Below are 13,934 nucleotides of genomic sequence, written 5' to 3' on the forward strand. Positions count from 1 at the left end.
AGCATTTGAAACATCTGTATCGAAAATTTTCAGCAATTTGAAACCACTGTTATGGATTTAGAAGGAGAAACAAGGGGGGTGGTAGTAGTACGGTGAGCGTGGTCTGTGGTGAGCTTGCTCAGTGTCCACTGAGACTGCCAGGGCCACCGTCAGCCTCAGCCTCTTTCTTCTGCTCCTTTCCAGTCTCTAGCACTGTCAGGGACTTCCTAAGCCTCTTCCTCCTTGTTTTCAGGAAATTCAATCCTGGGACAGGTTTGGTTTTTTCTTTCTTTAGCCATGATTTGCCATCTTCTGGACTTTGTCTGCAAGGTTATTATCCCATCCTGTCTTTGCTCATCCATCTTCCATGGGAGCTCAGTTTAGGAATCAGAGACTTTACCTGATTTTCATCACATGTCTGTGGCACAGCCACGTCTACATTTCAGTTTGCTCTGTATTATTCCCCATTACTGTAAGTATAGCTTTTCTTCAGTTGTCGGTCGCTTTATTTTGTGAGGAAGATTCTCATTTTGTTGCCCAGGCTAGAGTGACCTGGCATCAGCCTAGTTCAGAGCAACCTCAAACTCCTGGCCTCAAGCAATCCTCCTGCCTCAGCCTCCCCAGTAGCTGGGACTACTGGTGCCCACCATGACACCTGCCTAACTTTTTCTGTTTTTGGTAGAGGCAGGGTCTTGCTCTTGCTGTAAGGCTGGTCTCAAACTCCTTAGCTGAAGTAATCCTCTTGCCTTGGCTTCCAGAGTGCTAGGATTATAGGTCTGAGCCACTGTGCCCGGCCATATCTTGTTCTTGTTTAACAAGATTAAAAAAGGCTTAAGAGCTTATTTGCATATATTTGAGAATCTTTAAGAATATTTCTTATTTCATAAATTTTGATTTTGTAGAACAAATGCTGCGATTATTAGGTTGGAGTATCAGTTTTTATAAATCTATTGTTTATTTTCTACTCAAGTAATAAAAGAAAACCTAAAGCTTTCTGACTTAGCCACTTTCTTCTGTAATTTTCAGTCTTGGTCTTAAAAATGAATGATTTGTTTTGTTTTGTTTTGTTTTTCCCCAGATTTTGTTTCAGGAGTTCCAAGAGCAGCAAGGACTTTGGGAATGGTAGGAAAGCTAACATGTGTTTCTTAAAAAAATTTCTGAGTTGTCTTATTTTGCTATATTTCATATACTTTTATATTTCCTGCACAGGTTTATATTTATGATGGGAAGAACATGTCCTCTTTATACAATTTTACTGGTGAGCAGGTATGCTTTTAAAATGTCATCCCCTGCCCTCTATTATAAAAGCAGTGCATATTCGGTGGAGAAAATTTGGGGAAGAAAGAAAAGTATAAAATGAAAAAAATCCCACCTGTAATCCAATCAAGGAGATAATCTATCAAACTATTATCATTTTGGTATGTTTCTGTAGTTTGTGTGTATGCGTGTGCTCTTGTGTGCATAAGTACAAACTGATTTGCTCCCTCTCTAATTTTATGTCTTTTTTCATTCAACATTTTATCATCTGCATTTTCTAATGTCTTGAAAATTTTCTGGCCAGTATCAGAATGGTTTAATGATTTTGTATCACTTACCTTGTAGATATAAGATAAGCTTTAAATATTTCACCTTAGTTTTAACCAAAGTAGTTTTATAAGCAAAACCGTTTGTATTTCCGTATTTTGGCTTATTTTTATTGTCATTATTTTCTTTTTTAGGAAATACAAAATTAAATTGCTCACAAATAAAACCTTAAAGCTTTCTTTTCTTTGATAATGACATTACAGTCTCCTTTAAGGAATAATCTATACCTTTTAGTTTTATTAGCTAAGAAGAAGTTTTTAAAGAAGAAATCATGGCACACATGTGTAAATTATAGGTATTTTAGGCAAAGTTCATTTGTACTGCCTGAAATAAACTATTCTTCAGTTAAGAAGTAGTACTTTTTGCACCCATTAGCCATCCCCACCTTATGAGCACAAAAATATAGTTAGATAAAATGAACAGTATTAGAATGTTCCCAATACACAGAAATGATACGTGTCTGAGGTAATGGATACTCCAATTCCCCTGATTTGATTAATTCACATTATATGCCTGTATCAAAACATCACATGTATCTTATAAAGATACACACTTACTATGTACCCATAATAATTTAAAAAGAAAAGAAAAGAACAATCTGAATGGTCAAATTAGAAAAAAGTATTTTAATTAGTAGACATTCTGTGCAAGTATAGGCATATTATAATGTTTTATATTATATATCTCAGAGACTTAAATAAGTTGGTAGAGATAAAGGAAAAATTAAACAGTAGTAGAGAAGAAAAACCTCATAGTTTGCGTGTCTGAGATTCAAGCCCGACTTCCGTTTGGTTGAGATTGTGGGGCTTTGGGAGAGGATTGATTGAATGGGTGACTAGCTCAGAGTCCCCAGAAACCTCTTCCCGTCTGTGTGGTCACCAGGACTTATGTGGAACATGGAGAGGCTGTAACTGCAAGGCGGGTAGCATCGCTGCTCGGCAGCCGGTCTCTGTGCTATTTTGACGTCGTCAGGTCAGACAGCTCCTCCTGTCTCGTGTCCCTGTTTGTCTTTGAACCCTATTGCACGTGGTCAGTGAGTGATGCTTGCTTTATTCCTCCTCAACTGTCGGGGAGCACGGAGAGGGAAAGGGGTTTTGGATGAAGACAAACCTGAACTGTCTCTGCTTAGTCTGTTACCGCCTTAGACATGGTATTTACCACTGTAAATCTGATTCCTTGTCTTTACCAATAAGGACGCTGGTAACTTCCTCCTGGGGGAGTTGTAAGAATCCCTTGAAAACTTTATCATAGGGTGCAAGGCAAAACTTGTCTCAGTAAATGGCATCATTTCTTTATGCCTTCAGGCCAACACCCTAAGAGACTCAGGCCCCTGGATATTTCCATTACATTCCAGTCAGCACATCAACATCCCCAAACATAGCACACTGTTCCACGGGCTCCCATCTTGTCACTGAATACAGAACACACCTTTTATTTTCTCAGCTACATTGTGCCAACTCCAAATAGGTAATGTGGGAATCTCCCTTATCATCCCTTCTTGATATCTGAGCTAGTCAAATTTTGGAAGAATTCCTAACTTTCCTTTCTTTTTGGTATGACTTATTCTTCACCTTGGTTTGTATTTTATCTATCATCTCTTTTAGTTTTGTTTTGCATGTTGGACTTTCTTTAGAACTTCCTTTTTTCACGTTAATTTCCAGCTAGGTTTCTCTGTCTATGATAGCCAGTGTACCCTTGGGGTAGGGGAGAAGACATTTCTTTCCCATGTGCATCCTAAGCTCATAATAAACACAAATACGTTTGTACTGTATGTAATTCAAAAGCAAAACCATTTGTCAAGTTATTGAATGAGATGAGAGATAAAGTTGAGTTCTGTCCACATTTTTACAAACAGCAATTTCTTTAGAGTAGTAATAATTTCACATAGGGAGAGCTCCTTATTATCTATCATTAATAATTATTATCTGTTATCCTCACCGCATAGGCATTTATGTATAACTTGTTGGTTCAGTTAAAAAATGTGTCTGTAGCTGCATGTCTTTCTGTTCGTATGCCTGTGTCTGATATGCTTTGGGGAGTGGGAAGAAAGGGTGATTAGTCTAGTCTTTGGAAAGAGAGTTACTTATACTTGGGCTTAAGTGGCATGTGTTGATGACATTGAAACGATATATGAGTATGTTTTCGCTCTAGGAAAACAAACAAGCCTCCTTACCTGATTGTCATTGTGTTGTCAGAATAAATAAGAGAAGAAATTTAGCTCGAAGCACTGTATATATAGGAAAAAAAAAAAACCTTTTCACTTTGATACATGTACTACAAATGTTAATTATCTAAACTAGTTGGATGAGACATAAACATTTCATTTTCATCTTGTTATCCAGATGGCTGCATATTTTGGATTTTCTGTAGCTGCCACTGACATTAATGGGGATGAGTAAGTTTAAAAAAATGTTTCCAGAAACAGTTTTTCTCTCATGTTTATGAACGCTTTACTAAAACTAAACATTCTTTCTTTTGTTTGTCTGTACCCTTCCTGCTAATCTTTCTCTGTAAGGAAGCAATCTGAAGCTTCACAAGTACTAGAAAACCTCTACGTTGGTCACATTTTTTTCAATAGCTTTTATAACATGAAAAGATAAGAAAAATTCATGAATTACTCACAGTTTCTTGAAAGAATTAAGGAAGGTTTGAATTTAAAATGACTGCTATGGTAATCATTTTGTGCTTCAGTGTGACTGTGAGAGGAACAGAAAGAGGGAAACAGTTTTTAATAGCAAAGAAAATGCCTACTGGTAGTTGGACTATGATCTTGGCTTTGGTGAGAAGGTTGTGTTCTTTTAGTTATGCAGATGTGTTTATTGGAGCACCTTTATTCATGGATCGCGGCTCTGATGGCAAACTCCAAGAGGTGGGGCAGGTCTCAGTGTCTCTGCAGAGAGCCTCAGGAGACTTCCAGATGACAAAGCTGAATGGGTTTGAGGTCTTTGCACGGTTCGGCAGTGCCATAGCTCCTTTGGGAGATCTGGACCAGGACGGCTTCAACGGTAAAATTAAAGCACAGCAACTGTGTGTCCCCGATTACCCATGTTCACCTGGAAAGTCCCATGACTGCAACATGAGCAAACCTTCCTGGAAAGATGGATTGGGTGTGACACACAAAATTTAAAAGCAGATTCCATTTTGATTTATTAAAAATCAGATCAGAGTTTTCAAAAATTGACTCACATGAGTTATTATTCATGTAGCCTCAAATTAGAGTGTCAGAACAATTAATTTCTAAAAGGAAATTTCATCCCCTTGGAGCCAGCTGAGAGGGCTAGGTTGTGATTAGCATGGGTCGCTGTGTCCTGCTTGGCAGTAGTGCCCTCTGCTGGCTATTTGGCTACAATTGTAAAAAAACGTTCCTTGGCTCATTGTCAAGGCAATTCTGACCAATGCAAACCTCAAAGTTATGCTTTGCCATTGCTGTATATTTTTATGTTTGGAGTTTTTTTTTTAATTTACCAGTTGACTAGCAGACAACGAGCCATTAATATTTTTAAAGGCATAATTTTGTTCTGGCTGTCTGAAATGTTTTGACAGCAATTATATTTTTTTCATTGGTCCCTTAAAAGTCATAAGCCCATTATTGTATTATTTATTAATTTATTTGTTTGCTTATTTATTTATTTTTGAGACAGCATCTCACTGTGTTGCCCTTGGTAGAGTGCCATGGCATCATAGCTCACAGCAACCTTCCATGCTCAAGTGATCCTCTCATCTCAGCCCCCCAAGTAGCTGGAACTACAGGCGCCCGCCATAACACCTGGCTAGTTTTCAGAGACAGGGGTCTTGCTCTTGCTCAGGCTGGTCTTGAACTCCTCACTTCCAGCAATCCTCCCATCTCAGCATCCCAGAGTGCTAAGCCCATTGTTTTATAATATTCCCATTTCAATAGCTGTCATTATGTTTATAAAATAAAGTTGGCTTTTACTATAGAACTCTTTTCAGAAACATGAAATATTGGTGACAAATTACCAAGTTTTTTTTTAAAGACACTATTAAAAACCTTTGTAGAGATCACAGATGGAGATTTGTGATCAATAACAATTTATTATAAAAGGCCTTAGTCCCCTTAAAATTTAAAGAAAGGTTATATTAAGAAGAAAACTTCAAAATTACAAATGATTTACAGGTCTGAAAAAGTAGTAGAAAAGGAAATGTTTGGCCTCAAGATTCCACACCTGCCTTTTGAGTAGATATGTCATGTACTAGAAATGTCATCTTTAAGATTAACCCAAGAAGTTTCAATGTTAGTAAAGAACTGCTGAAAGGTACATTTTGCTCCTTAAAATACTGTATTTTTTACTATCAAGAGAGCGTAACATAAATTAAGTCAAGTAATAGTATAAATTTCATAATAAAACATGAAAATAAAACTATAGAATAGACCAAATCACTACTTACTGATAACTGAAACTACCTGCAAAATACAAAGCCATGTCTGAGGTTCTACCCTGAAAGATGTTAGGGAGTTCTTTGTCATACAGCAAGGCGTCTGACTCTAAGGTTTTCTGGGAAGACCTGTCACTATATCTTAAGGGTACCATAGCCACTTTAATGGAGAGTTTTCTTAATGTCATGATCCAGACAACATCTTGTTCTGCTTTCTTTTTATTGAAATACATTATCTGTTAACACAACAAATGTGAATAAGAGCTAAAAAAAGTGAAGCTTTATGAAGATTTTACAGCAAGGTTTTGCTTTTTAAAATTGATACCATAGAGGATGATTCTGGTCTCCCAGGGTTTCTTCTTGGGTCTTACTGTCCCAAAGGAGATTTGGTGGATAATACCTTCAGTGGGAAATGAATTTACTTTCATTTTACTTCGCTATGATATGTAGTTACATATGTGTGACAATTAAGTTCATGAACTCATTCTGGAAAAAGTGTTCCATACTTCCTTGCTGAATACCACCACTCAGTACTTGCTGAGTACTCCCCTAAGGAAGCTGTGCACCAATGCCAGTGCTTTTTTTTTGTAATGACCATCAGAGACATCATTATACGGCCCACAAAAGCATGCAACAACAATGAACACCACTTAGCAAGACACAGCCACATCAACATATTTGGTGTTTAATTTTTTCTTCATTTAAAATTATGTTATTTCAGTATAAGTTGAGCAAGATCAGGATGAAATCCTAACTTTTAAATTCCTGAGCCAGATTGACTTCTTTTCAGAAAAAAAAAAATGCATAAATAAATTAACTAAAGTTTTGAGAACCAAAATGAACTTTAGATGAACATTTGATGTCTTCCTTCCACACCTCCCCCCTTCCTAATATAAAGATGAAGCATTTGAGGTGCAGAAAGGTTAAGTGATTTATCGAAGGTCAGATCCAGAATCTCTGGCTCTAAATTAGTGTCATTTCTACTCAGTTTTGCTTGAATTTCCTTGATTTAGATTGTTCCTTATGCATGAAGAGTTCCCTATTGAACTTTGAATCAGTACTTATCATGATAAATGGGTTTTATAAATATTGAGATCTTCATATAAATAATTGTAAGTAAACAATTCTCTCCCTTCTGTTCTCTTCCCTCTCTTCTCTCCATCCTTCCTTATCCTCCTTCTTTTCTTTCTTTTCTTTTTCTCTTCCTCATTTTGCCCCACAGATATTGCAATTGCTGCTCCATATGGGGGTGAAGATAAAAAAGGAATTGTTTATATCTTTAATGGAAGATTGACAGGCTTGAACGCAGCACCATCTCAAATCCTGGAAGGGCAGTGGGCTGCTCGAAGCATGCCCCCCAGCTTCGGCTACTCAATGAAAGGCGCTACAGACATAGACAAAAACGGATATCCAGGTGCTTTCCTATAAATACATACATCTTGGAGATTTTTCAGTCCTAATTGCAAGAAGTATTAGTTACCGTTGTCTTGATTTATATTTTAAACCATTTCAATTCAATATTTCAAGTATTGATCATCCCTCTACTATATTGAAGGCATTGGTCCCATCATTGACGGGGACATGAAAAAAGATGGCTTTACTTCCTGAGGATAAACAACTGAAACACACTGAGTTTTTTTTATTTCCCGGAAGTCTATAATAAAGTGTCGGAGGAAGATGTTGTAGAAGCTATAAAAAAAAGCTAAATGCTCATTCTATGTGTTTGTTTGTTTGTTTTTTTTTACTTTAACTAGAAATACATTTCATTTATTGATGTACCCAGAGCTTCTTTTTATTTATTTATTTTTATTGATATATAACAGTTGTACATGTTTTTAGGGTACATGTTATATTTTAATATCTGTATATAGCCATCAGAGGTTAGCCACTTTTATTTCTTTTTAATTATCCAGTATTTTTATGGACTTGACTAGTCATTGTGATTTTATTTAATTCTCACAATAAGGCTGGGGTAGCTCCCTATTAATACCATTTTCTGAATGTGAAGAGACTGCGAATGGTAATTTGCCCACGGTTGTCCACTGGGCTAATCCAGTAGAGTAGTAAGGCCCTTCTTCTGGTTCTTACACACTTTAGAGTATTATTATAGATCTAGGATCAAAATGGATCCTTTTGTTAAGAGAAACATAACACAGAACATTTAAATGACTTTTGTTGTTGAGATAGTTAATATCAGCTCAATATATGAGCATGCTGAAGTGCTTCTGGAAAAACGACACGAAGGTGATTCTCACCTATAAATTAGCACTACTACAAAGAGTTTTTTGTTATAAATTCAATGTATTATAGAACTTTTATAAAATATTTTTCCCTAGGTACTGATATACTTTTTTAAAACAAAGTGGTATCATAGTTTATGTGCTGTTCGTAGTATATTTTATTCATTTAACGTATCAAGAAACATTTCATTTTATTATTCTAAAACACGAATCTTGTGTTTTCATTGTAACAAATAGCTGTACCATATCGTATTCTTCCTTATTTGGGAGCTTTTACATTTTTGTTTATAATTCTGCTACATACCTCTGATTATATATCCTTTGGACTAAATTCTGTGTTAAAGATGTACACTTCTTTTTTTTTTTAAGACATTGTCAAACTGTAGTCCTATTCCCTCCCTGGGAAGGTTTTTGTCAACTTTTTTTGAGTACTCACCAGAGGTAAATGAGTGATCGTTTTCCTACACTTGTACCTTTTTTTAAATAATCTTTTTTACTATATAATAAGTAAAGTTATTTTAAGTAACCGTTTTTGCTTATTAGTGAAGGTAAGTATTTTTGCTTATTAGTGAAGGTAAATATTTTGTTTATTTATAAGTATTTTTGTTTATTTTGTTTATTTTTGTTATATTTGTTTATTTTCTTTATTTTGTTTATTTGAAATTTTTACGAATTTCCTTTTTGTGTCTTTTTCCTCCTATTGGGATGTTGTATTTTTTTTCTCTCACTCATTCAGTTTTAAAAACTTGTGCAGTGCCTTAAATATCATGAATATTAACTTGTTAATCCTTCTATATATTTCCCAGTTTGTCGCATTAGCTTTTTGGGTGTAAGGGGAGGTTTTAAATTTTTATGTATTTCAGTCTTCCTCTTTTTATGTTTTCTCGTGTGCTTTTCTGCTTAGAAAGGACATCCTCAAATTTATCCTGGGTATACAGAGGCAGAGCTCTGAGTTTGCTTTTTCTGAATCATGAGCCAGTTGAACCAGTGACATATAAAAGTTAATACATTCTATTTTTGCTGATTTGTTGCTATCTGGTATCCTATTCAACATATATGTAATGTGCTTTTTGGTTTTGTTTGCTTTGTTTTTGAAATGAGAAATAGGAATAAAAAAGAAATTTTACAGTGAAATTATAAAATCCAATCCACAGGCATGTTTAAAGGTTTTTTTCTTTGAGCTTATGTATGTTTGGAAACATATACTTCCTTATTTTTTACTAGTATCTATTAAAAAATATTTACATCCACCTAGATGAAAGACTAGTCTGTGATGAACATTTAACACAGGTGCTACTTTATATATAGTTTTCATATATTTTTAGCCCTGTATGTATTACCTTATCACCTCTTAATGAATAGTTTTGAGACTATGTTTAAATCTTTTATGTGCATTTTAAGTTTTATAGAATAGTATATAAATTTTTAAAACCATTATTGTTATTAACATGTTTTTTTCACTCTCTCTCAAGACTTAATTGTAGGAGCTTTTGGTGTAGATCGCGCTGTCTTGTACAGGTGAGCATGTTTTATATCTTGTAATACAGGAATATTCTGCATTAGACAGTTTTTTAGTAAGTGCTAATGTTAGAATTCCAGTTAAATTGTCTTGAAGTGATGATAGTATTTGTTCTTCTTATTCAAGATTTGCTACAGGCAAATAGTATTTTTTTACTGATATGTAATAGTAGTACATATTTATGGGGTACAAATAATATTTCAATATATCCATACAGCATTTAATGGCCAAAGAAGGGTAATCAGGATATTTTCACTTCAAACATTTATCATTTATTTGTGTTGGGAACATTCAAAATTCTCTCTTCCAGCTATTTTTTTTTTTTTTTTTGTAGAGACAGAGTCTCACTGTATCGCCCTCGGGTAGAGTGCTGTGGCGTCACACGGCTCACAGCAACCTCTAACTCTTGGGCTTACGCGATTCTCTTGCCTCAGCCTCCCGAGCAGCTGGGACTACAAGCGCCTGCCACAAGGCCCGTCTATTTCTTCCAGCTGTTTTGAAATATATAATAAATTATTTTTGACTATGGTCACCCTATTGTGCTATTGAACACTAGAACTTATTCTTTCTATCTAACTATGCAGGTAACATTCAGAGGTTCCAAAGAAGAGAAAGCTGTGGATTTTTTTTTTTTTTATTTAGAAAAGCAGTCAGAATTTTTCTACCTTTTAAATTATGTTCAAAGATACTGTCCTATGCTTTTTAAAATCTCTCTTTAAAAATTGTATGCATTTACATTTTCCTGTAAGAAGCAGGAAATTAACTTGCTGCTGTGTCTCCATATTCTGTGACTACAACAGCTGTGTGTAATGAATCCCCAAGTGAACATTTTTATTTACGTAGTATCTATGAATTTGTGTGTCTCTGTTTCTTAGCTTCATACATGTTCTCAGTTATTCTCTGTTTTTCATGAATTCTTGCTGACTTGGAGTATCAATTGGCATCCCAAGAAAATTAAGATATTTACATTTCTGTGGGCTGAGTTTATACATGGCAAGAAAGCTAATGTGGGTGCTGTGTTCAGAGTTTGTGTTAGATCAGTTTAATTATAGCTATAGGTAGAAAATGTGCACTTCACAGATTTCAAATTTACCATTTTTGAGACAGGCACATTGAAGTAAGCCTCCTATCTTTTGGTATAGGATTTAGACCTGTGTATCTGAATTTGGAAAATTATATTTATTGGAACTTACTGTTTTAGTTTCTTAAAACCACTGTTAAGAAGTGATAGGTACATACATGCATGTGGTAAAAATTCAAACAATACAAAAAGCATACACTAAAAAGTCTATTTTCTCTCAAACCAATTACTCATTTATTAGTATATTCTACCAGAAATATTCTGTGCATTAACAAATCATGTGTTTGTCTACAGGCATCTTTTGTACCTTGTGGGCTTTTTTCCCTCCTACAATTTTGGAAATTGTATTTCCAAAGTACAATTGTATTTTCACTATATCTTGCAGTTCACCCCATCCAACACAGATGGATTTATGTGCACGTTTTCGCCACTGTAGTGTGCTGCATTAGGTAGATTTTCCACAATGTACTGAACCATTCTGCTTTAAGGGACTGAATTTAGATACACTGTCCAATTGTCCCACTTTGCCTGGAACTGAGCAGTGTCCCAGGACACAGGACTTTCTGTGTTAAAATTAAGGCAATTGGTGATCTCCATGTAGGTTGTTGCTTCTCTTTTTACTGTTGCAGACGACACTGCTCTGTGTGTGCAGTGAATGGGAACCTGAATGGTTAGAATCACCTGACTTTAAATAACTATTTTCCTCTTTTTCCTCCTCCTTGTCTTCTTTTTTTCTTCTTCTTTCTTCCTTTCCTCTTCTCTCTCTCTCTTTCTCTCTCTCTCTTTCAAACTAGGGCCAGACCAGTGATCACCGTAAATGCTGGCCTTGAAGTATACCCTAGCATTTTAAATCAAGACAATAAGACCTGCCCACTGCCAGGGACAGCTCTCAAAGTTTCCTGGTAAGGATATTTGTTTAGTAATAGTTATTATTGTGATTATGACAATCATTGTAAGAATAAATGGAAATGAAGGCAGTAGGGCTGAAATATTGCTAAAAGAGTTTGTGTGAATATGCTCTATTTTTATGTCATGGGTTGGATTATTGAAATAGTGCTCCAAATAAGATATCTAGAAGGTTCTAAAAATTACTCTATCAATTAGTAATAAAATTAGTTTTTAAAGAATAATTCATGGTTAATGAATATTTTCAAAAAGAAGGAAAAGCAAATATGTCAGAGTTCATATATATTTAATTCTAGATAGGTTTGTGAACATTTAAATTTTTAAAAGTTGTATTCTCTTCAGTTTAATATCTGTGAATAGCTGTATGAATAAAAATATTTTGCTATTGTATATTGGTCTTCTACTTGGTTTTTTACTAGTTTCCAAAGAAAAATATAATATTTTTTTTCACAAATTCACTATCAGAATTGAATTCTTCTCCGGCCCCTTCTTTCTCTAGTCTTCATCATTTGTATGCAAATTTCATGAATTTTGCTCTATTTTTATTCTAGGTGTATTATAATTTTTTAATATTTTCTTTAAATTGACTCATCTTTTTCTTCAAAATATTTAAAAATGAAACGTAGAAACCAGTATCTTTCTCATACATGTCAAAATAAATACAAACTAATGAAAAATCTTGACCCATAATATACTATTAAAATCACTATGTGTAGCCCATTTTGGGAAACCTTTTTTCACACAGAAAAACTGCAGAGGAGAAAGATTGGTAGCTAGAAAAATTTTATTTCAAAAGAGCTAATCAAATAGTTTTCCTGTTTTATTTGTGCATTAATTTTGAATTATATTAAAATTATTATAGTTACTAAATGTGAGAAATTTTAATTTTTTATTAGAGCACATTAGAAATTTAATAATAGTCTTCATTTTTATGATTAGCAATGAAGTTGTTTTCAAGATTTTGGTTTTATTGATAAGTGTTACTACCTTCTTCCCCTCACTCACCCTGAATGTCTCTGTGAAGTTGCCAATAATATGCTTATAATTATGCTAGTAATTCAAAGGCTACAAATACACAACTACAGCACATGTCAGTGTAGAATTAGCTTTCATACAATTTTTGCCTAAATGACTTGGTAAGAAATACATTTTGCATTATAATTCCGGTAAACACATATGTAATAAAATAATAGTTTTGTGAAATCATATATATACTCTTGATACTTAAGTCAATTTGATTTATTTAATTTGTTTTTTTAAGATGCTGGACACAGCACATTAAATAGATGTCAGCTTGTTAATAAATTGTGAAAAACACTTCTCCAGAGGAACTTGCTAATTAAAGGAAGTTTGGTGGATCCTTTTATTAAATGAAACAGTATTTTAAATGTGAACTATCACTTTCCTTATTTAGATTTATCAATGAGTTCTATAAACTTGAGAGGAGTTTAGGAAATTCTTTTTCTTTTTCTCATTAAGATACAATGAAAGGAAATGTGCTTAAATTACGGTAGGATGCATTAGTTTAATCTGTATAGTTTTGAGTTTTAAGAATAATATTAAGACATGAGGAAAGATATAAGACTTCACAATATAAACCGTGCATTAGAAACGTATTAAAATATGTCTAAACTGGATTATAGGATTTTTATATATTTTATTTTCCCACAGTTTTAATGTCAAATTCTGCTTAAAGGCAGATGGCAAAGGGGCACTTCCCAGGAAACTTAGTAAGTATTCTATGGAAAATCTTGGTATTTTAATGATACTGCATATAAAGCACCTAAAATGTTTTAGGATATTTGAATGGCTATTCAAAATTTTGATTGCTTTTTATTTGAATATTTATGCTTAATGATATTTAAGATTGCAACATAATCACTTTGGCAATTCTTAAGGCAATTTAGAAATGATACACTTATTTATGGACATTGTAAGCAAAACAGCTCACCGAATGTTAAGCATATGATCTTTGGACGGTCAGTTACCAACATGAGATAAATGAATTCCATGGGAAATATGAGGATCATTATTTATGAGTAGATGATTTCCTGAGAAGTTTATATTTTATGTCTTGGGGAAGCTCCCGCAATCTCAGGAGTAGAGGCAGTTTAGAAGTAGTGAGAAGGGAAAAAAGTCTGGTCACTAAATTTATTCCACACCGCAAACTTTACTCTCTTCTTTTCCTAAAATGGTTGATGTGGTCCCTGAGAGCAAGGTAGGAGCTTTA

At 34.3% G+C, this 13,934-nt stretch overlaps 1 protein-coding gene across 3 annotated transcripts in view; it reads left to right on the forward strand.

Annotated features, from left to right (window-relative positions):
• ITGAV (integrin subunit alpha V) overlaps window positions 1–13,934 on the forward strand; it is a 75,645-nt gene that overhangs the window by 38,252 nt on the left and 23,459 nt on the right. For all 3 annotated transcript variants that reach the window (XM_053597730.1, XM_053597729.1, XM_053597728.1), the window contains exons 9-16: window positions 1,058–1,101; window positions 1,189–1,245; window positions 3,906–3,958; window positions 4,366–4,568; window positions 7,181–7,372; window positions 9,671–9,716; window positions 11,593–11,700; window positions 13,376–13,434. In XM_053597730.1, coding sequence (XP_053453705.1) covers window positions 1,058–1,101; window positions 1,189–1,245; window positions 3,906–3,958; window positions 4,366–4,568; window positions 7,181–7,372; window positions 9,671–9,716; window positions 11,593–11,700; window positions 13,376–13,434 — 762 coding nt within the window. The remainder of the gene's footprint in view (window positions 1–1,057; window positions 1,102–1,188; window positions 1,246–3,905; window positions 3,959–4,365; window positions 4,569–7,180; window positions 7,373–9,670; window positions 9,717–11,592; window positions 11,701–13,375; window positions 13,435–13,934) is intronic.

Source organism: Nycticebus coucang, chromosome 7 (genome assembly GCF_027406575.1).
Source record: "Nycticebus coucang isolate mNycCou1 chromosome 7, mNycCou1.pri, whole genome shotgun sequence".
Lineage (NCBI taxonomy): Eukaryota > Metazoa > Chordata > Mammalia > Primates > Lorisidae > Nycticebus > Nycticebus coucang.